At 44.2% G+C, this 24,249-nt stretch overlaps 1 protein-coding gene across 5 annotated transcripts in view; it reads right to left on the bottom strand.

The window, feature by feature from the left end:
* SHANK3 (SH3 and multiple ankyrin repeat domains 3) overlaps nucleotides 1–24,249 on the bottom strand; it is a 3,072,962-nt gene that overhangs the window by 540,801 nt on the left and 2,507,912 nt on the right. For all 5 annotated transcript variants that reach the window (XM_069629467.1, XM_069629466.1, XM_069629463.1 and 2 more), the window contains one exon: nucleotides 20,779–20,884. In XM_069629467.1, coding sequence (XP_069485568.1) covers nucleotides 20,779–20,884 — 106 coding nt within the window. The remainder of the gene's footprint in view (nucleotides 1–20,778; nucleotides 20,885–24,249) is intronic.

Below are 24,249 nucleotides of genomic sequence, written 5' to 3' on the forward strand. Positions count from 1 at the left end.
GAAACCTACACAAATGGTGCATTTTGAATTCTTTATCATGGCTGTTAGGTTCTCTCCAAAAACAAAATTACATGTTGTTCGCATTATTGGTGAAAAACGGAGATTGAAAACTTAAGATACAATTGTCAGTATTTGATCAATTTAATTTGGCAAAAATGTCTGTTTTAAAAAAAAGAATGTTTTTAAGATAAATAAAAAGTATATTTAGTGATAATTACAAAGGATTTTTTGGTGACTTTTTGAAGATAGCTAAACAGGATACAGGTATAATCCATATTTTAACAGCCATACAGTGATCGTCTGAAAAGACAAAGGACCGTCCAAACAGGTTGTGTGTAAGCAATTTAAAAAAACTTTTTTCGAGGAGGGATTGTTTGGATAGGTACATATACATATCCCCTCTTGTCTCATCCTAGTTTAGAAGGTGTGATCTAGCCAACGTTTGAAGAGGATTGATTTGAGGTATAGACAGTTTATGATTGCAGACTGTAATATCTTGGTCAGGCCCTGTGTAAAGACTCTTGGGAGTCTACTCGGACTCAAGCCTCTCCATGAAGCAACATGTTCTTCATACCAAGTCATCATGTGCTTATATGACAACGCTGATTAGGCAGACTAAGCCTTATCTGTCCATCCCTAACTTGGTACAGCCCTGATAAATTCCAGAATTGATTATTTTAACAGCCTTCTGGTGGGAACGGCTACGGGTAATATCGGAGCCCTGCAAGTGGGCCAGAATGGGTCCGTTAGAGCTGTGTTTGGGATCGCTAGAGCTGTACACATTACACAGGCAAGGAAATCCCTACACTGGTTAATGGTTCATCATCGGATTTCCCATAAGATTTCAACTTTTACATATAGATGTATGAATGATCAAGCACCCAGCTATATGACCCGGCGCCTCCGGAAGGCCCCTGTCATGCGTTCTTTATTCTCCAATGCTTGCAACAAATGTGCTGTACCATGGTTCAAATTGAAGAATCTTGGGGTACCTGTTTTGAGACCTGTGCCCTGGTTTTATGGAATTCTCTGTCTCCTGATATTAGAGATATTCCAAGTTTGGCCAGCTTCAAGAAAGCCATAAAAACTTCCCTCTTCCATTCTAAGGATTATCCTTAGTTAGTGTGTTGGGTGATCATTTGGCTTTCAACTCCCTGCATACCTTTGATAAACTATGCCTGTTTAATGTATTGTTAGTCTGTGAGCACATTGAGGCCTATGAGCGTGCTGCTCTGTATAAGAATTTAATAATAAGTGTTTCTAGGCGTGACAAGACAAGGTGGCGGAAACAGAGGGAGGACAAAACAACGATCTTTCTAGGCCTTGTGTCATTCAGATCGCGCAAGTGCGGGGAAAAGGGAAGGGGAGAAGTGCCAGGGGGGAGGGGAAGGGAGAAGTGCAGGTAAATCAATAAGTGCAGCCGGCAGGTGGCTCATAAGTGCAGTGAGAAGGGACTTTAAGGTTGCAGGAACAGACCGTAAGTGCTGGGGGAGTGCAGAGGTAGTGCGACGGCAACTGGGCAAGCAGGAGCCTGGGCCCGAGTTCAGAGGGTATCCAGAAGACCAGTGCGAGGAGCAATCAGGTACATTAGCAGGGAAGAGGAAGAGAGACAGCGGAAGCGAAAAGGAAGGTCTTGAGTTGCTTCCGGAACCAGAGGTAGTTCTGCCCAAGTTTGAGAGAGGCAGGGAGGCTGTTCCAGAGGGAGGCCCCAGCCGAGGAGAGAGCTCTGCCCCCATCTCTCTGCTTGGCAAAGCGTCTGACCCTCAGAGAGTTGGAGGTGGATGAGCGGAGAGCTCAAGAAGAAAAATGTTCTGGAAGAGAAAGTTGGAGGTAGAGCTGTCCCATGCCCCATAATGTCTTGTGGACAATGCAAAGGGTCTTGAACTTGATCCTTGTAGCTACAGGGAGCCAGTGAAGGGATTTCAGTGCTGGGGAGATACGATCCCTGAGCTTGAGGCCAGAGACAAGTCTTGCAGTCTTGTTCCGGATAAGTTGTAAGGGTCGATGAGTAGAGGCAGGCAGATTTAGAAAGAGGCTGTTGCAGTAGTCCAGCCTAGAGTGGACCAGAGCTTTTGAGACAGTGAGCCTCTGGGAGAAAGTGAGACAAGGAAGAATACCTCTGAGGAGGTGCAGCTGATAGTTTGACTTCTTAGAGATGCCAGAAATGTGAGGGGAGAAGGAGAGGGTGGAGTCAAAGATGAAACCAAGGTTCTTAGCACCAAAGGAAGGAGCAGGAAGAGGGCCCAGAGTGGGCGGCCAGAGAGAGAGAGAAAAGGAGGGAGCAGGTGTCCCAATGAGGAAGATCTCAGTTCTCTGGCATTAAGGCAGAGATCGTTGGCGGCACACCATTCCTGAATTGCGGCCAGACAATCTGGTATGAGGAAAGGAGCAGCAGTGGCTGAGGGGAGCCTGAAAGAGAGCTGGGTGTCACCCGCATAACACTGAAAGTTGGAGAAGAAAGTAGCGATGCAGTGGGCAAGAGGTGCCAGGTATTGGTTAGGCAGCCAGGCAAACAGGTTAGACTTCTGGGGAACACCACACGTAGAGAGAGAGATAGAAGAGAGTAAAGACCCTAGTAGGGTTGGTCAATGAGAAAGGGGGTCAAACAGGCCACGGCCTGATCAGAGATACCCAGGTTGTCACGTAGGCATTTGAGCAGAATGGCATGGTTGACTGTGGCAAAAGCAGAGGATAGATAGAGGAGAATGAGAATAGAAGGTAGATTAGAGCCAAGATTGGAGAGCAGGGCTTCACAGGTGTTCAGGGGAGCAGTTCCCGTGCTTCTGGCAGCTCTGAAGCCAGACTGGTGGTTGTGGAGGCAACCAACAGATTTAGTATGCAGAATAAGATGGCAGATGGCCAGCTTTTCCAAGAGTTTTCCCAGGAAAGGAGTGATGGAGATAGGGCGATAGTTAGCCTGAAGTGGAAATATTAGACGGATATCAGATTTTCTCCCAACCGGACAAATCTAGTTGTGGTGGTAGACCGGCAGTTGAGTTTTTTTTTTTGCTCTACGATCAGGGCAGGAACTTTGTGCTGGAGTGGCTCCTGAACTTGCTTATGGCATTTTAGCAGTCAAGCTATCAAGGTCTGAGGGGAGAGTTTAAGTTACTCCTAATAAATGTTTACTGGCATAAAGAGGTTTGTAAATTGGAAGAGTTCCTGAATGCTGTTGTACTTTCTATCTCAAATTGGCAGTGTACGAAAACCAAGGGTCACATTATTTTAGCAGGGGATCTGAATGCTAATTGTACTATGCCAGACTTAGATGGAGAGATATGGGATTATACCCCTGACATAATGTTTTACCATCATAAGTCAGTTGCAGGAAGGAAGTGGTATGTTGCCTTATCCTCCGTTGGACTCCAGTTGTTGAACAGACAGTTGAAGGACGATATATTAGGATAACCTACTTGGCATAGCTGTGACTGCACATCTACCTTGGGTTATGTGTTTGTTGTTCCCTTTTTGTTTCAGAGTTGTAATATTTACTAATCATGGATAATTCTTGGAATGATCATTCTATTTTAAGGGCTTCATTTAGAGTAGTTTTCTGTGCTACATTTAGTGGTGGTCCAACTAATTTAAGTATTAACAGTGGACGAAACTGTATTAGTTGGACTGATGTCAACATAAAGCGGTTAAACCATATGCTCTCACGTGTAATGAATCAATTGTCCTTCGAGTGAAAATTGGGAGTATTTAAAGTGGAACAATTTGACTGCTCTTTGGCTGCTGTCATGAATAAAGTTTCAGGTATTTCTACTAACAGTAAGAAGAAATCAGGCAAGGTACATCTGCATATTTTTGATGAAACATTGGAAACCAAAAAACGTGAAATGAGGCAAAGTCTGAGAATGATTAAAAATTCTGGTATTTCAAAAATACAGTATGATAACTGATCCAGGATGGTAAGACAACGTTACAGGAATTATTGAAAATTTCTGTGGCTGAATTATTGCAAAACAATGCAGAAGCAATGTTAAAGACTGTTATTAAAAGTGATGTGGCATCAATTTGGTCTTTGGTAAATGGACAGGATGTTCCTTTACCTATGTCACAGTTAAATGTAGTGCCTTAATCCCTTTGGGTGAAACATTTTGAAGTCTGTATTGCCCTGAATTTGTCTCTGAATCTCTTTGTATTCCAAGTAAAACTTCTATTGAGAGAATGGGCCTCATTACGAGGTTGGCATTAACCCGCTGGTGCTACCGGCGGGTTGCTGCCTACCCGGTAACACTGATTCCACCTCCTGATATCCCTGTGCCACTCGGATATCACAAGTGGCAGCGTAACGGTAAACCCCCATTCCCATGGAGTCAGTTAGGACTCCATGAGAATGGGGACACTGAAGCACCGGCACCGTAACTAACAGTGCTGGTGCTTCAGTGAGAGACATGCCAGTAGGGGCCTGATTTCCCAGCAGATCAGGCCTATGGGGGCATCCTTGTCTCCTACCGGCATTCTCTGAGTATGGCGGTCTGGAAAGGCTGCCGGTACGTTGCTACCAGCACCTTTGTTTCCGGACCGCCATATTCGTAATGAGGCCTAATGAGTTGGCGTATGCCCTTAGAAGTAGAGGACATTTAGAAAATAATCAATTCTAGCAAACGCTCTCGAGCCCCGGGTCCAAATGAGTTCACTAATAATACTCTCAGAGCTGATCCTACTAGTTGGGCAAATGTTCTCGTTATCTTATTTAGGAGCATTATGCAGTTAGGTTTTTTTCCGGAATCATGGCAAACAGCATTAGTGGTCCCCATTTACAAGAGTTGTGCGAGGTGTGAACCGAGGAACTACCGGCCGATTTCTTTGCTGGATACTGACAGTAATGTTTTTGCCGCCTTACTACTTAATCATCTAGAAAATTGGGCATACTCGGTTGGCCGCATTAATAAACTGCAGACTGGCTTCCAAAAGGGATATTCTACCAACATAAATAGGTGTGTTCTAAGGTCCATTCAGGAGTCTGCATGGAGGGACACTACCGGTTGTACTTACGTGGCTTCTACTAAATTTAATTAAGAAGTTTCATGAAAATACTGATATTATAGTGAGGTTAAATAGGCTTGGTGACATGTCAAGAAGGATTCCCACTAGATTTGGTTTAAGGCAGGGGTGCATCTTGATCCCCTGCCTTTCAATTTATATGTATCTGATATACAGGAATCCCTTGCTTCCGCTTCCTTTGTTTCACCTAGATTAGGTAAATAAAAAATTGAATGGATGGCCTTTGCAGACAACTTCCTCCTGTTTGACAATGCTCGAATAGGTCTGCAGAGACTGCTCTCGGCTTTTACAAACTATGCTAATGACAATAGTTTTCTAATTAATCCAAAAAGTGTGAGGTTGTCAAAGGGAAGAAAGAAATCTGTGATGGGCTTGTCTTTAGCCGATGTTATGATTAAGTGCTCTCTCAGTATTATTTATTCCGGTTTTTATATCACTGCACATCCCTTGAATATAAATATGTGCTCTTTTTTAACTCAAAAGGCAAGCCGCTTACTGAATCAACTAATGAAGTTCGACGGGAGATTTGGATGATTCTCCATTAGGCCAGCGATTAATTTTTATGAAGGGAAAATCATTTCAAATCTAATTTACGGCCTAGGACTGTGGCCGGAAAGTATGTCCACATCATTGGATCTAGTGGAAGCTGTGATTTGGCGACACGTTTTGAGCCTCCCTAAATCTGTGCCATTATTGGCCATTCGGTATGAGTTGGGTTTACTTTCAATAAAAGTAAGAGTCAGTTCGAGAGTTTTAGCATTTTATAGGACCATCATTGTTTCTTTTGAAGGCTCACTGTATTGTGATATGAAAAACTATATGGAACCTGGCTATTTTGCAGGAGGGAAACTGAGTTATCCAATGTACTTGAGGAACCTTTGTGAAAATCTATTGAATCAATTGGAAATGGAAAAGGGTGATTTGTTTTTCACCCCAAGCAAGGTTAAAAATGCTCTCTTCGACTATGTCTGGGTAAATACTGTTGAGTCTTTTCATGCTTATCAGTCTATGGAACATCTTGCACATGAACCTAAAAGTAGAGGGTCTATACCCTCTTATTTAAATGTGTTTCCAATAACATTTTAAGGTCCCTTATGATAAAATTCTGATTGAATCTTTTTCCCACTAGAGAGACGCAATGTGCATATTTTGCAAAAGTAATAATGGGCAAGAGACTGTGAAGCATTTGATTTTGCACTGTACTGCTCAGAGAATGGCATTCCTACAAAAACTGTTTGTGAAAATTGATTGGCAGAATGAGGATAATCTCTGGAAGAGATGTTACCGTCAGAGAATCTATATGATGGGTTATCAGTAGTTGGCTTTTTAAACTCACTGCAGTTGTATTCACTGTGATCATAATCTTGTTTTGTTTTAATATGTGACATTGTCATAATCTTGTTTTAATATGTGATATTGTTATTATCCCTTGATTTACACCTGAATGTGAGATTAATTGTAATGATGAACTTTTAAAAATATTAAGATCATATTGTGATATTTAGTGCTTTTGATTGTGTTGTTTTAACTGTCTGTGTTTTCTACTGAATTTGTAAAGTTTTTTTGTAAACTGTATACAATCCAAAAAATAAAGGAAGGGTAGTTGAGCGATGGGACGGTAATTTGACAGCTATGAAGGCTAACAAAGGTTTCTTTAGAATAGGCTTAATCACTGAACGCTTCCATACAGAGGGAATAACCCCAGAGGCCAGTGAGGTATTGAAAATGGAAAAAATATGGCTGGAATAGATTGGACTTATCTCCTGGGCTATTTTAGGTGGTACAGTCAAGGGGTGAAACGGAACATTTAGCAGTAGCCAGGAGATGGGTAACATTGGAGTCGCTTAGTTCTGTGAAATCTGTTATGATTGTACCATGTAAGTGCTTATACAGGAGAGCAATTGACCCCGATATATCGGCCAATTTGGCGTGAATTAGAGGCATGGGAATTTCAAGAAACTGCAATGAAGGGATCGACTCATTAGCAATTAACTGATTAACAGGAACCTAACGTATCCATCTGCTCTTGGAATACCAGGGGAATCAGGGCATCTTATGACTGCTGAATACAATGACCTACTTGAATATCAAATAATCTGTCTGCAGGAAACGTGGCTCTACATCTCCCCCCCCCAATTTGTGATGGGTATACAGTCTGTATGAACACTGCTATTAAACAAACTAAAGGCCGCCTTGTGTAAGGAATGCTAATGCTAATTAAACTAAATGGCGTGTTAGAAGGGAAGCAGTCGATAAATCCTAATCCCGGGATCCAAATATCTATTGTAGAATTCGAAAACGCAAATAAAAAGATACAAGATGTCTGTGAAGAAACTGGGGATTATAAACCTATACTGGAACCTCACGGCTATTAGCTCTACTCTCTTTACTGACAGTCTTCTCTGCCATAGACGATATGCGTGCAAAAAATAAACAAATTGATATAATTGTATGTGGAGATCTGAACATACACCAGTTTTTACGAGATGGAGTGAAAATTGATCCAAGGAAATTAACCCCAAGGGCTTGTATATGGAATAAAGAAATGGAAAAAAGGCAGATGACTTTAACTAACGATCATTGCAGAGAAAACTCCCCTCCAATGTTGACCTGGAAGAGAGGAACATCCACTGCCATCCTGGATTACATCCATACTTCCGAGAGAATTACACGATCTATCATAAAAGTTATGAATAACTCGTCTACTAAAAGTGATCACAATAAAATAGCAATAGAAAGGGTGTCGAATCTAGCAGCCTCGCAGAAAATCTAAATTCCGACGTTAGAACTGAACAACGGTATGAATCGGTTAAAAATTTCCAAGACACAAATGACCGGGCTGAGGAACTCATTCAATCTTTCGCAATGACATGACAAAGAAAAATTGTAATATGGATGGTTGCTTAAACCAATCATGATTCAAAACAAGCTGAATCAAAAAATGTGACAAAAGCATACACACAGATATAATGATCAAATAGCTGCAAAGAAAAACTAATTATAAAAGAATATAAAGAAAGCCTAAAAATCTGAAGGAGTTCATTATATAAAAACAGCCAAAAAGGTAAAACAACTATATAAGAACTGGCTAAAAATGACAAAAGAAGAAATCATGCAAAATGATGGCGAAATCATGTTACGAGCCCTCAGAAACCAAAATACCAGAAATCTGTGGAGCTTTCTAAATGAAAATACTGAGGATCAAGAAAAACTAATACAGGATGTTTCAGAGCTAGAATGGAGTAATTACTTCTCAAAATTATATAGAAAATGAGCTGATCATGATAATGGCCACTCTGTAACTAAAACCTCAAAATGAAAAATCTCCTGGGATCCTGCAGATCTACTGAACCATATTAAACAATTAAATACTTTGCGTGCCCCTGGCCCTGATGGATTAGGTAATGAGCAGCTTAAACAAAACCCTGAAGCCTGGACGAGCTTTTGCATGGAATTACTCATGATTATTAATGTAACCAACACTATTCTGCTTACATGGAAACAGCCATCCTGATACCAATTTTCAAGCAAGGCGATCGAAAAAGTCAGGTGAACTATTGACCTATAGCACCTCTGGATCCTCTGGGCAAAGTATTTGCGGTTCTTTTACTACAAAAACTGATAGATTGGGAAAAGATTGCGGGAAGATTAGAACCCAGAGAAACAGGTTTTTATAAAAAACATAGGGACAAATGTTAATCTGCTTCTAATTTTAAATGTGCTGAAATTAGAACCAATAAGCAGCGTTTATTGACCTCCAGCTAGCGTTTGATGCTGTCAATAGAAAGAAGTTGTGTGAAAAACTTGGAAATGTCCAAAGAAAATTTCAGAACCAATGAAAGCGCTCTATACTAATACGTCGATCAAAATCCGACTCTCAATTCGGGCATGTATCAGCGGAAATTTAAACTTAGAATGGATTGATGCAAGGTTGCCCTCTGGCGGCAGCACTAGTCAACATCTTTATATCAGACTCTGTGGACAATCAAAGGAGAATAAATGCCAACCCACCAAAACTGAATAACACACAGATTGCATATTTATTATATGCCGATGATTTGGTGATCCTTGATAAAACGCAAGTGGGACTCCAAAGAAGATTGCATGGATTAGTTTCATATGTCACAGAAAACAAGCTTAAGATAAACATAAAAAAAAACACAAGTGATGTCTCTCTCACAACTCTCAAATAAGAAAAGAAAAACGCTTGTAATTTAGGAAAAAGAATAGAAACAGTGACCACAATTAAATATCTTGTTCTTCTTTTAAATCAGTCAGAATCCGAGAAAGAATGGAAAAACACGTGTCTGGTGATGCTGTTGGTACTCTTGTTCAGAGGAGAATTGCCTAGCATTTCGGTGCTGGACTGCCCCAGGCCAGGACAAAGACTTATATGTTTGGGATATTTCTTCTCTGTGAAAGATAGTGAGCTAAAGACTCTGGGTAAGTCTCTCGTAATCAGGACTAATGTCTGGCAGAGAGACTCCCAGGACCCCCCTTGTCAATTTGCGTATTTTAAATGAAGAAAATGATTATTCTTGTAAAAACATGAGTGAAAAAGTTTGTAATAAACTGTATTATTCAATTTAAAAAAAGACAAAATAAATAAGTAAGTGCTTACAGGGTCGGTAATATCTCGCTGCACTTTATTAACTTCATTGGTGTGGGACAGCTCTACTCTGATCTTCTCATTTTTGCCCCTAAAATATGTGACTACTTACTCCACAGAGAGTTGGGATGAAGGAAGGTGTGGACTGCTAGTATCTTTACAAAGTTCTTTGACTACCTCAAAAATCTGCTTTGTAGAGTTATTTGCCTCACTGATTTTATGGCATAAAAAGGCTTTCTTTGCATTCATTATTTCCTTTTTGCAGACAGATCAGACTTGCCTATGAGTATTCAGATCATCATCCTTCTCCGAAGTTGCCATTTCCTCTCCAAGATTCTTACTTTCTGCCATAAGAGATTAAGTTCATACGTAAACCATTTTTGCTTTAGTGGGAGGTCCGACTGTGGACTATGTAATGTCAAAGGGGCTATTGTGTTGATTATAGTTAGGAGATCCCTAACCTAGGCAAGTGCTGTTTTTTTTTCAATATATTTTGTGCAAATATATGTTGAATGAAAATAGCTTTTGAAATATTGTATACAAAAGTGATCTTTTTTCTGAAATCAATGAATGAAAATAGTGAAATTGTGCATGTGTATCGTTTTCTGATTGTGCATAATTGTAATAGGTGGATATTAGTAATGACATATGAAAGCATATTGTAGTTTATATTGCAAAAATAATTAGTTATTAATTATTAGTTTGCATTGGAAAAAGAAAAACATGTAAAATAATATTTTGTGGTACATAAAATAGTTATTCCAACGTCCTGCTCTTCCCCCCATCCCAACTGGTTGGGGATAACCTGCACAGCAGGCTGGACATCAAATAGCTTCCCAAAAAGAGGATTATTTCACCTTAAGACTTTTAGAATTGGCCTAGGTACGCGCAATCACCCCTCCACGCATCCGACCCCACCCCCACCCATGCACCACCACCTGACAACCCCCAAATCCTGTTTTTCGGTCTAGGCAGTTGGATGTGGGAAGAGTTTCTGAGTGCACCTGTTTTTCTGGGTGTTGTTTTTCTTCTGTTTTTGTCTTCCCTCCCTGAGGGGTGTATTTTTCAATTCGATTGGTCCTATTTGGTCATATTTTTAGCATAATTACCTCCCTCTCTGTGCACACCACGGGTGTAATGCAATTGCACTTGTAAAGCGCTGACCATGGCCCAAAAGCATTTAGGCACTGAGGCAAAAAATAGGCAAAAGCCCTTAAGATTGGATAGGGTTAGCTGACCCCCCAATAACCTTTGTAAGTAGTATGTTGTCTCAGTAACTTCCACCTAGTGAGTTTCTGTCAGTTCTGTGTGTCATAAAACCAAGTTGCTGAGAAAACGCTTGGTCTCCATGCTGAAGAAGGGTACCACAAGCCACTAACTTTGCGGAGGGGTAAGAAGACTTTGCATTCTAGCTGAAAGAAGGACACTGGATCGGGCGTGGTCTTTGACTAGGGATCCCATATCAATAATGGTGTTAAGTTCGCCCCCTCAAATAGACCCAATGGACCTTCCACAGTCTGTTCATCCATTCAAGAGTTCACTCCATGTGCATGCTCTTTGAGTACCTACTGGTGTTCACTTTCACATTCCTATCCCCCTTTAGATGGGATGCAATAGGATGAACATGGTTCAGAAGGCACCAGTCCCAAAGCTGACAGGCCATGAGGCTATTATTTTAGCTTATTGTTTCAGTGTTTTGCAATCATTTTGTGTAGGGTGAAGGCTTGAGGAGGGGCGTTGTTAAAATAGCTGCGTGTTTAGAGTGCATGGAGTGAAAGAGTGGGTGCATGTGGAGGCGAGGGAAAGCAACGTGATCTGACGGGGAGGAAGGAATGACAATGTGATTTTTTTGGTTGTGACATTTGCAGCGTGCAGAGCACGAGATTAGAAGCGTAGCGATGTCTTGGAGTGCATACATCGCTGGAATGGTAGGGGAGACCCCTTTAGAGTACATGAACAAGGCCCTGCCCTTTTACCGGGAGAAGATTGAGAAATACCATAAGCAGTGTGTGACAGAAACACAAGGGGGGATGCCCCACTCATGGCCAGAGCAGGCCACTCATAATAAGGGAATTCTGGAGCATATGACTACATTCCTAGCAGCGAAGTACAAGGGTAAACAACTACAGAAAAGAAAGGACATTTTAGACTTATGGAAGATGATTGAGGACATGGAAGATGCCAATTAGGGAGGGGCACAGACACACATGAGGTGGACAAACAAGCAGAAGCAGGTGGGACACAAACAGAATACAAGGGGATATATCCATTGGCAGCACTCTCAGCAACAGGGTACACTAACTCAACCTATGTATCCAGTCGAGCCACGTTCCTTCCACCACCATATATACTCACTCCAGTAACCGCTCCACCTCAGTAGTGCGCAGGGCATAGGGAATTACGAGAGGTACTAGAATCAGTGCGGGCAGAGACAGCGTGACTGCGAACAGCACAAAGAGGCAAAGGGGAGCGGTCTAGACGAGTGAAGAGTGAGGAACATTTTGTTTAGATTGGACAGCACAGCAATAAAGGATGTGCATATAGAGAAGAAAGATGACGGGTGAGCAGCCAGCACAGGTATTGGAACTGTAAGGTCTGACAGAGGCTTATGTGGAGATACCGGAGAGGATAGGTGGAGTACCATGGATGAGTATGAGGATGACAGTGAGGCGGAAGTGCAACAGGTGCCAGAAATAACCATTGAGTGGAAAGTTTGTGGGGTGAGAGGGTAAGGAGGTTTGGCTGGATGGCAGTAGTGAGGAAAAAGGGAAGTGCCAGAAGAAAGGAAGCAAAGAGAATAGGCTTACAGATGCCTCTGATACATAAGGGCGTGGGTAGGGCACAGTATGTGCCCTGGCCACTGATGGAGAAGAACAATTTGATTGAAGCGCTTCTACCGTTGACAGCCGGGGTGGGTAAATGGATATACGCATTTCAAAAACAGATTGCAGGTGTAACCCTTGCCGTGGGTGATATGAAAAGTTTATTAGTGGCAATAGTGGACACCAGGCTGGGGACGTGTGGATTAAAGTAGATAACTCAGGAGTGAGGTTAGACGATGCGCATGAAGGGCGCACAGTTCAATAACATCAGAGTGCAGGTGTGGGGTGCGCTTCGATGCACGTACTTTGACAACGCAGACCTACAATCAATTATGAAATATACTATGGGTGATGACAAAGACCCCGCACAGTACGTTATTAAGTTTCAGGAGAAGTGGAGAGCGGAGACGGGGGAACCAGTCGGACCGATCAGTTCCTCTTTTCTACTTCGTTATCAAAAGGGGCTTACTGAAGGAAGTGCAGAAAGCACTAGATCAAATTGTGAGTATTGTACCAAAAGGGTGGGCGGAAATTCAGAGTATAATAATACACCAATGCAAGCGAATAAAGGGACGCGAAAGGGAAACGGCACAACAATTGGAGGCAAGATTGGTACAAAGGAAGCTGGCTAAGATAGCTGTAGATGGGGTGATGTCCACAACTGCACAGACGGAAGGGACAGGGAGCGTGCAGGGGTCGCAGATTTCCGAATAGAGGCATTTTGGCCAGGAGAACACGGGCAGTGGGGAGGTGTACAGTAGTACTCCACCCAGGTGTGGCAACAAGGAGTCAGCAGCATGGGAGGGTGAATTTAGAAGGTGTAGAGGGGGCTTTGTAGGAATGGGACCAAGAGGGGCAGGTATGGGTTCCTCACAGTGTTTTAACTGCGGGAAGTGGGGACATTTTTTGAGCAAGTGTAGAAACAGGCCATGGCTCGAATATAACACGTACAATAATTATCCCCTACAACCTAAAAATGCACAACAGATGCCGACACCAAGGATGACCTCCATAACCTATGGAATACACCAAGCATACACGCAGCTCCCACCCTCGCCCCGGGGGTGCAAGCACAACAACAGCAGCACCAACAACAGCGGTACCCACACCAAACAATGTCCCAGTACGGAAATGGTAACTCGAACATACCCAATGAAGTACAAGGGGTGAGCGTGATGGGAAAAAACCCTTTCATGTTCCTTGGGTCAAATACATACCCGATTAGGACAGCCCACAGAAGAGAGCGATTGCATGCCCAGTTCTATCTATGACAGTCTGCCCTGATGAAGAACCCTTGGTGGGCTCAGAGATTGGAAACAACCACTTACTTTTTATGGTTGACATAGGTGCCACAAGATCATGCATCAGTGAGGGAGATTTCCCACTATTAGGACACACTCTTGACACTCAGGGATTCTCTGGGGTTCCATACACTAAAGAGGTTGATATCAAAGTAGGGGGGAAGGTGGTGCAGGCTCCCCTACTCTATTCTAAACATTCCCCAGTGAACGTGTTAGGCAGGGATCTGCTCAGCAAGCTCAATATGACAATATTGTTCACAGACAGTGGCATAGTTTTCACTACGCCAGGAATGTGCACCATGAGGGCAATGCGAATAATGCATGCAATGGGAGGCAAAGAGGTGGTTTGTGGAATTCCCATAGACCTGGACATGTTCGTCTATGGACTAACTGTGCTTGTGGAGGCAGTGCCTCAGATTGGCAAAGGGTGCTGGCGAGTGGCCACAGACTTCATTTCTTGCCCTGTTGTGGAGTTGGCGGCAGGTAGAATACTGTCCCTAGATTTACAAGAATTGGTGATTTCAACACAAGGGATTGTTGTGATAGGGAGGGACCAGGACAGGTGCGAGTGGCACACAGTACTTTGCATTGACCCCACAGTACCCATGAAGGAGTAGACTGACACAGAATTGTTTGACGACAAGCCGGATGACGGAGGAATAGTGCTAGCGATTTGTATCCCCTGTGAAATAATGGTGCAGTACTGGAAGGTCCAGTGCATCATAATAGCCCTTGCAGCCACACCCCAGTTCGCAGACGCAGATTTAGAACAGGTGCCCGAGAGACTGTCGACAACAAACCCGCATGACTTGGGGCTCCTACAAAGAGTGACCCCGGTACACCTAACATTGAAACCAGGAGCAGTATTACCCTGAGTGAAACAAGATCCACTCTGCAGGGACGCAGAGGAGGGAATTAAGGATACCATCAGTGCCCTACTCAATGAAGGAATAATTGAACCATCTACTTCCCCATGCAACACGGCTATATATCCTGTGAAAAAGGCAACAGGGGGAAATTGGAGAATGATTCAGGAATTACGCCCCCTAAATTATGTTGTGCAGCAAGAGTTTCCTGTGGTCCCTAACCCTGCCATGATCTCGTGTAGCATCCCCAAAGAAGCAACAGTGGTTGACCTCAAAAATTCATTTTTCTCCATACCATTGTCTCCAGACTCACAGTACCTCACATGGGGCAATGAGGTTCAAACACACAAGATTACCTCACGGGTACTGTGAGAGCCCCAGCATTTTCAATAGAATGCTCTACGCAGATTTAGGCAACATCCAAGTGCCCAGCATGATCATCCAGTACGTTCACGACCTGCTGGTGTGCAGCGACACTGAGCAACACTGCAGACAAGACTCAATTACACTTTTACAGCTCCTAGTACGCAAGGGATATACGGTTGAAAGGGCTAAATTACAGTACCGTTTACATGAGGTTTTATGTCTACAGTTAATACCAGCAAATGGCAAACGAATAATACCAGACCGCACTGCCTCTGTGCGCAACCACCCCACAGCCCGCAACAATAAAAGAAATGCAAAAGTTCCTAGGGTTGTGTAATTACTGCAGGGCATGAATCATTGATTACGCAGTATGCACAAGGCTGCTCTTACAGGGCCTCAAAGAAGCACAACAAACTGACAACAAAGTGGTTTGGACTGAAGAAATGTTGCAGAGTTTCAATGATCTTAAAGAAGTTATTTCAACTGCCCCGGTGCTAGCAACTCCAAATTATATATAATGGGTTTCAAGGAGTAACTATGTGGAATGCGCTGGTCCTAAAATTGCACAAGTATTGTCTACTGGCCGCTGGTTTTTAACTCTTGGGGTTCCCTTGAAAAAATACCCCCAAAGGTAAACAGAAACTGGAGTGTTAACCTGCGCCAAGGCCAAATATATAACACGAAATAAGAAATGTATCACAACATTTACTGCCCAAACGTGATGTCCACAATTAAACGTCTGCACATTTACGGCCAATGTAATGTAACCATGTGAATATATCACAAGAAACACTGTCCATAGGTAATATCCTCAAATCAAAGTCCACACATTTGTGCTCGTGCTCAGAAAGACAATTTAGTTGGTTCAGCCGACACGTGTTTCGACCTATGGGTCGTTTTCAAGGCTGTTGTAATATGTTACAGATTTTATAAGGAAAACATCAAATAATATATGCCATTTATACACCATTCAACATGTTTAGTTTACATACCATATTACATCCATGGCAGTGACGATGAGGACAACAGAAGAAAAATAAATTAAAAATAAACAAAATTGATTGAACAATTACACAAACAGTCAGTACTATAGACTATATAGAATCATGTTATTGAAAGTGATTGGCCGTGTAAAACCACTGCTGCCCTATGCGCGTCCATTGTCTCCATGACTGATTTCCCACCCACTCAACCGCTGCTGCCAGGAGAATTTGCCTAAGTGCGGTCCTTTGTCCGCAGGTGGGACAGCCCCAGATTTAATAAACTATTTGAGGTAGTGTTTTCCACTCTTCTTGCGGTTAATGTTAAGGGACTTGGTTATTGGTTCCACTTGTCCGATGTTCTGAAGGCACCTTTGGACGCTGCACCAGCACTTTAAAAGACTGGTAGTGTGCATCTGCCTAATTGCTCTTTACACTACCAGCATTCAAATTTGGATTGTACCACCCACCCTGAACCTGTGCACATGCACAGCTGCTGCAACCATTATATTTGCAAAGGAGGCGCTTTCTCTTTCTCGCCACCTATCTCTCTCTATCTTGTCTGCCTAGTTCTCTCTCTCTCTTTCTGTGTGCATACGTTTTGCCTTTCAGATTTAAGAAAAAGATGGAGGCAGTGCTCTCAAAACACTCAATAGACATTAGAAAATGTTCTACTTATAGTATTATGTCTAGGTTTTCGTATTCTTAAATGTGTGAAATGCATTTTATAGCAGGTATATTTGCTATTTGAATGTTTATTTTAGGGATATATTTAGGAGCTTCTTTTATATTAGAGGACATATAAAGGGAGGTAAGAGAAGGGGTGGGGGATGAGAACATTCCAATTTCAATGTAAATAATAGGTTGAATATACACCTAAAGAAAACTGAACATCACTCAAATGAAACTGAATATATATGTTTCCCAAGGCCCAACTTTATGCACCAACCTGTCAACAATTCTGTACACAATAAGAATCCACCCCCTCACACTGGATTGTTAGAATATATTGCTAGGTCCCTACTGTTTTCCAAATTTCACAATACATAGTAGTTATTAATGTAAATAATATTAGTAGGGTTTTTAATGGATATATAGATGCACCCAAAAGTACAAAGACAAGCGCGAAGGGTGAAATACGACGCTTACCACATGCCTGGTCTCGATGCCATAGAAGATGTGTTTCACCCAGAACTGTCTAATAGTTGGTGTACAGACATGAGCTTGGTGAGAGGAACAAAGTGAGTGGCGGTTGTTATGTGTGTCACATGCGTCAGGGGCACCCAAGGTCCTAGTGCCACAGGAAGTACCAATTTTAGAAGCACAATGCCTAGTACACCTTGCACCATGTAGGATCAGGAACACTTTCCAGGTACACAACGTGAGGCTGAAACATATTGATCCAGATAGCATACTATGCGACAACAATCCAAAAGGACCCTACCTGGTGATACAAGGATAGAAATACACAAACAACAAGTAGCAAGAAACAACAGTCAGCTGCATGGCAGAGGGTCTAATAGGATACAAAGAAGGGCTTCTGGCCCGGGTGGAATCAGCATGTGCACCGTTTGGGACTGAACACATCACAAAAATAGCATGGATTGAAGCAATGGAGAAACCAGGGAAAGTGCACCGAGAAGAGACATATGAACTTTGCTTTTATAGTGGCAGAACAATATGTGTAGGGGCCAACGAACATTGCAATAAGACTCTGCTCATTCCTGATCTCAAGAAAGGCACTACGGCAGTGATGGATTATTATTGGGTATGCGACCAACAAGCGTACTTGCACCTCCCTCCATCATGGATTGTTCACTAGCCATGCTGCACTCAGCCCTGCTTGTAATGCCAGAAGTACATTTGCAATGGGCGCCAGTAGAGACTTTTGCCCCTACCACCTTTCCGACCCGTGAAGAAGAAACAAGAGACCCGATGCCAGCATCAGAGTGCCACATCCTCCCTGGGAAAGAAAAATGTGAAAATCTGCGAAGGAAGAAGAGAGCAAACTCTCTGTCCAAAGACTCATCAAACTTTGTCCGCTGGGAACTGATATAGCTATCAAACGACATGAGCAAGGGTTCAAGGTCATAAAGGTGGAACCCTGTGCCTTGAGGCTGATGACTATGCAGAATCGCTACGTCCTAGATATGGTTACTGCAATGGAAGGAGGCATGTACAAAAGGTTTGGGATTCTTGTTGCACATTTGTGCCTCCTGAAGATGCTGAGCACGGCTCTGTCACACATAATTGAAGCTGTGCACAACCTGGGAGTGCGCATGAAGAAAGAAGCTGGAATACAGAGTGAAGATTGGTTCGGCCTGACTTTCTCTTGGGCTCCATCCTGGCTGGGGGCGATTGTGAAAATGCTAGTGCCCGTCATTGTCTTCATCTTGGTCATCTTTTGCATGTGCCAAATGGGACTAAGATTTTGTGTTAAAGCAGAGCCCAATAGCTCAATGATGATGGTTTCAATTGGGGTAGCACCCAAAGCATCTCATGGTACCACAGAAAGCGGTACCAAGACTGACGACCCAAACAAACCCTGTATGATAGAGCTTTATCATCCCTTGCACCCCCGGGGCACAATCAGCACACGGCCGCCTGACCCTGAGAATTGTATAGAGAACTGGGTTGACTTAGCTGTATTTACATGCTATGTACCCCAGAAGAATATGCCCAGTCTGGAGCTAGTTTGAGGGATGTTTGCAGAGCATGGGTTCCAAAGGACGGGTCGCCACCATACCGGGAGGCTGAAATATTGGAGAGGGTGTGGAGGTGGGAGGAGAATATATATTGGAACTTAGCTGCCAATGACCATGCAGGGGAGTTTGTTAATTTGGGATTAAAGAAAGGGGGGAATGTTGGGAAGGAGAGAGGGTCTTCCCACCTCCTAGGTGATACCGAATGATAAATAAACACTAAGAGAGCAAATCCAGGGAGCCGGGGTCAGGGGGTGCACATAGAGGAGGGTGTGTGATCACCTTAGTGCATGCATTACAAGCTATATGGTAGATGCGAGTGTGAACATCATCTTGTCAAGCGGCAGCCATCATAGAATGTAGGCCCAAGCGTGGCGAACAACATTTTGTGTGTTAGTTTTAGACCCCTCGCATGAGTGTGAACACCACCACGGCCAGGTTTCAAAGATCCACAAGACCCTCCATTGTCCAGAGAGTTGCAGGCCCCCACGCCCTGGAAAGAATCCGCCCTGAAGGCCATGAGAAGGGAGTAGAACGCCTCTGGGAAGTGCTATCCCTCAGAACTAATAGCAAGGCCCTCATGCTCCCACCGATCCCCACATGAGAAATATAGCTTTGCCATGCTTTCATCCCATGACCCCCCCATGCCACAGCACCATCCAAACCCTGACCACCGACCATAAAACTTTTACACTGCTCAATCAATCACTATGGTCAGCAGGCAACATGATAGCCTAAATCTAAGGTGGAGGACCTTGGGAGTTGCTGATTTGTCTGGGCGCGAGTGAAGGATGTGAGTTAGTGTGACCTCGGCTCTCCTCTGAGCCCATCCGTGTATCTGCCAGGTGCTTGTTACAACAATAAAATAACATTGTTTGTGTTGGGAGCCAATTCATTGTTAGGCCAACTTCACCTCGGTTGACGAGCCCAGCAGCGCCCACATGGACAGAGATAGACAGATGAAGAGGGACCAATGGCCTGGCATCCCATATGGCTCATCCAGTTAGGATTGTAGAATTGTACTATATGTAATTACATCATCAGTGATGTTGTTTGTGCTTAAAATGTGCTGCATGTACCTACGGAACCCAGAACGTTCGGCGGCAGCAGCGTTCTCTGCTGATGCACTTCTATTTTGTAGTAATAAATACTTGTTATCCTTGCAAGCGTGTCTTGGGCCTTTTTTTTCTAGTGGGCTGTATTTTCTCTGGTGTGAGTGTGCAGGGGGGCACCTTCACGGTTTTTCTGGATTTTAGTGAAGTAGTGAAGTATGTTATTTATTGCCAGCATTGTTAGCATGCCTTCCTGAGATACTGGTCTTCATCTGTCTAGGGCCAGCTTCTTCTGTCTATCCCCTAACCCTAGATAAGCGGCATACCAGCTCTTTTTAGCGCTAGTATTCCCACAAGAGACATCTACTGATGGTTGGAGGGCAAGAATAGCTATTTGACTAGCTTTAAAAAAAGAATAAGGTGTATTCACCTGCACTCTTTGTGTGCTCACTTACAGGGCCGTTGGTCCAGGTCACGTGGCCCATTTGGTCCCATGATGGATTTTATGCAACAGACTTTACCTTCTGTCAGCAGACAGACATTTTTCTTCATTTCTTTTTTAAAGCAAAGATTTGTCATTGGGTTATTCTGGTTACAGTGACTATTTAACTGGCTTTGACTTCCAGCGTGAGATGGCTGGCCATTTCAGCATGTGGTGTTGTCTGTGGCATGTACGTTTTTTTGAGGCAAAGTTGTGTGACTTCTGCACTTGAGGCACCTCGCAGAAACTAGCTGTAGTTTTTGGGATTCAGGCTTTGGTATACTATCATTCTGATGTACTCAGACGTTTGTCTTTTTACTTAATTTCTTTTCCGCATCAGTGTATTTTATATATCTGATACAAAGCCTTCTGTTCCTCCGTAAAGGTTTCAAAACGAATTCCATAACTCACACCTTGTGGAGATACAGGAATTGAAAAGAAGTCCCACTAAAAGTTCCATTCTATTCAAGTGGTTCCCTATGTGTAAGGTTTATCTTTTTCTTCCTTGGAAAATCTGTTTTTCTTGTAGAAGATTCCAGTGCTTCATTGATCAAAAAGCTGCTGATTTGAAAATATGTTTCAGCCTTACCTACAGATTTCGTTCTGGACATTCCTTTGGGCAGTGAGATGTGGGGGGTTTCACTTCCTGTAAGGTATCCGGAATGTGAGGCCAAACCTTGGCGTTCAAACAGTGACTAAAATAGGAGAGAAGAAAGGTATCATTGTATGTCTGGCTTTTGATCTCAGACAAAGCAGAGTGGAAGGAAAAAGTAATGCTATGGCAATTCTTTGATGTCACACAGATTTATATTTTCTATCCAAAGTTGATTTTGAAGGAAGACAAAAAAACAGTATCATGAACACATCACAAAGGTAGCAAAAACAGAAAACCTTTTTCATTAGCCAGGCAAAATCATTGGCATTCTGATGTGTTAGTTATAACTCTTTTCCACAGCGAGATAGCTATAGCATTCCTCATGCACCCACTACAGGACACCTAACCACTTATCCAGGAAAGCTGACCAGGTCGTCTGATAGGACTTCACCTTACCCTTCCCTTCCCTTGAGGTATTGCCCTCTCAATTAAGGATGTTGACAACTGTTCCCCCAACCATTCCTCCTTTGCACGTGGGACCTGGGTAAATAGATTTATAGATATAGAATGTCAGATGAAAACTGCTTGGGCCATATGGTCTGCACATTTTCTCTCACGCTGGTGCACTTTATTTATTTATTGGATTTTTATAATGCGCCTATACACTATGGGCCCGATTCATAGAATCGGGTGCATAAAAGATGCAAGGACCGCGTGCCAAGAAGGGGTCTGTGCGAGCCATGGCGCAGAGAAACCTTTTCTCGGCACACATATTCATGGATTTCCAGAGGCATCAGTAGCCGTAATGCAAGTAACAGCAAGATGCGCGAGTAACGCCCCCAACACGTCCCCCACGCACAGTAAAAAGCAATTGAAAAGCCTAACACGGTGCAAGCCTCCGAGCCATCCCTGGGCCAGCATACAGGCCTCCTCACCCAGCTAAATTGTGCGGAAACCATCCGCAATCCCCGGGAGCACCCCATAGAAAACGTGTGCCTTCCCATGCAAAGCCAGCCCCTACACCAAGCAAATCAGGCGACAACACCTCCCAATCCCTGGCTGGACCCCAGCATAATCATGTGAAAACACCCTGTGATCCCCGGCCGCACCCCACTGTAATCCTGCGAAAACACCCTGCAATCCTCGACTGCACCCCAGTGTAATTCATGGATATTCATGGATTTCCAGAGGCATCAGTAGCCGTAATGCAAGTAACAGCAAGATGCGCGAGTAACGCCCCCAACACGTCCCCCACGCACAGTAAAAAGCAATTGAAAAGCCTAACACGGTGCAAGCCTCCGAGCCATCCCTGGGCCAGCATACAGGCCTCCTCACCCAGCTAAATTGTGCGGAAACCATCCGCAATCCCCGGGAGCACCCCATAGAAAACGTGTGCCTTCCCATGCAAAGCCAGCCCCTACACCAAGCAAATCAGGCGACAACACCTCCCAATCCCTGGCTGGACCCCAGCATAATCATGTGAAAACACCCTGTGATCCCCGGCCGCACCCCACTGTAATCCTGCGAAAACACCCTGCAATCCTCGACTGCACCCCAGTGTAATCGCGCTAAAACACCCCACAATCCCTGGCCGCACCCCAGCTTAATCACACGAAAACACCCTGTGAGCCCAGCTGCACCCCAGCGTAATCATGTGAAAAAACCACGCGATCCCTGGCCGCACCCCAGCCTATTCACGTGAAAACACCCTGTGATCTCCGGCTGCAGCCCATCAGAAACGCGTGCCCTCCCACGCAAGTCCAGCCCCTACACCAGCCAAATCGCACACGAACACCTTGCAATCCCTGGCCGTCGCCCAGCCAAATTGTGCGCCTGCACCTCGCAATCCACAGCATGCAGCCCCCTCCAGACGGGACACACCAGCACCCATCACCCGTGACCACACCCTGCAGGCAGCCCCCTCCACATCGGATACACTAACCCGCATCACTCGTGACCACACCCTGCAGGCAGCCCCCTCCACATGGGATACCCCAGCCCCCATCACCCGTGACCCCACCCTGCAGGCAGCACCCTCCACATGGGATATCCCAACACCCATCACCTGTGACCCCACCCTGTATACAGCACCTTCCACATGGGATACTCAGCCCCATCACCTGTGACCACACCCTGCAGGTAGCCTCCTCCACATGGGATACCCCAACCCCCATCACTCATGACCACACCCTGCAGGCAGCCCCCTCCACATGGGACACCCCAACCCCCATCACCCGTGACCCCACCTTGCAGGCAGCCCCCTCAACATGGGATACACCAGCCCCCATCACCCGTGACCCCACCCAGCAGCCAACCCCCTTCACATGGGATACCCCAGCCCCCATCACCCATGACCCCACCCTGCTGGCAGCCTCCTCCACATGGGATACCCCAACCCCCATCACCTGTGACCACACCCTGCAGGCATCCCCCTACACATGGGATATCCCAACCCCCATCACCCGTGACCCCACCATGCAGGCACCCCCCCTCCAGACGGGACATCACCTGCATGATGTACCCTGACATAGTGACACATCATCACTCCATCGACTGTGTGTTGTGCACCTTGACTGCCGTATTGTGACACCAGCCACAATATCCACAGGAACATGTATCCTGCAAACAAAAATGAATGCATTCACCCAGGCCACATCCATGAGTGTGGCAGCTGCTCAAACACAATTGCTGTCCGCAACCATCTCCCAACATACACATGTAACAAGTTAATGTTAAAGTGAGGCCCTGCTGGCCATGTGACAATGTCATGGCATAATTCCCATGGACAAATAGTTCTACAATGACAGAATCGAAAACCACCCTCATTGTGTGCCACATGAACAAACACTGGCCAGGTGTCGCACAGCTTGAGCCTCATTGAGCTGCTATTTCTAGAAGAGAATCCCTAATAAACACATCACTGGTTTGCCCATGTGTGAAGGAAATGCCAATATTGTATCCCAGTGCAAGAGGTCGACCAACTCCAGAGATAATGATAACTGAACAAACACATGCTGGTGAAAGGGAAAGCACTACATGTATGTTACACAGCATCAAGCAAATCATGTGCCAATATCCTGAACATGTAACATTCCCACAGTCACTCCACCCACCTCCCTCACAAAGACAGTGAGGGCTAATACACAGTGATGCTGCACATGTGAAATGAAATGCTATTTGACCGTGCACACCCAAACTCCAACTTCACACACCACCACTGGTCAGCCACATGTGTATACTCACCCACGCAAATAAACCCTGAACATGACACAATCATGTAAGGACAAACCCACATGACTAACATTGATCAGAATCAGGGCTACTGAATGGACTACCAAACCGGCACACTGCAAAAATAACTGTGACAAACAATGACTGTGAGAGAAAAAAATATATATATTTAACAGTTGTATTAATAGCATTCAGACTGTAAATCAAAATCGCAAACATTTCCATGTAAAAATT

The sequence above is a fragment of the Ambystoma mexicanum genome, chromosome 12 (genome assembly GCF_040938575.1).
Source record: "Ambystoma mexicanum isolate Mex_15411 chromosome 12, UKY_AmexF1_1, whole genome shotgun sequence".
Taxonomy (NCBI): domain Eukaryota; kingdom Metazoa; phylum Chordata; class Amphibia; order Caudata; family Ambystomatidae; genus Ambystoma; species Ambystoma mexicanum.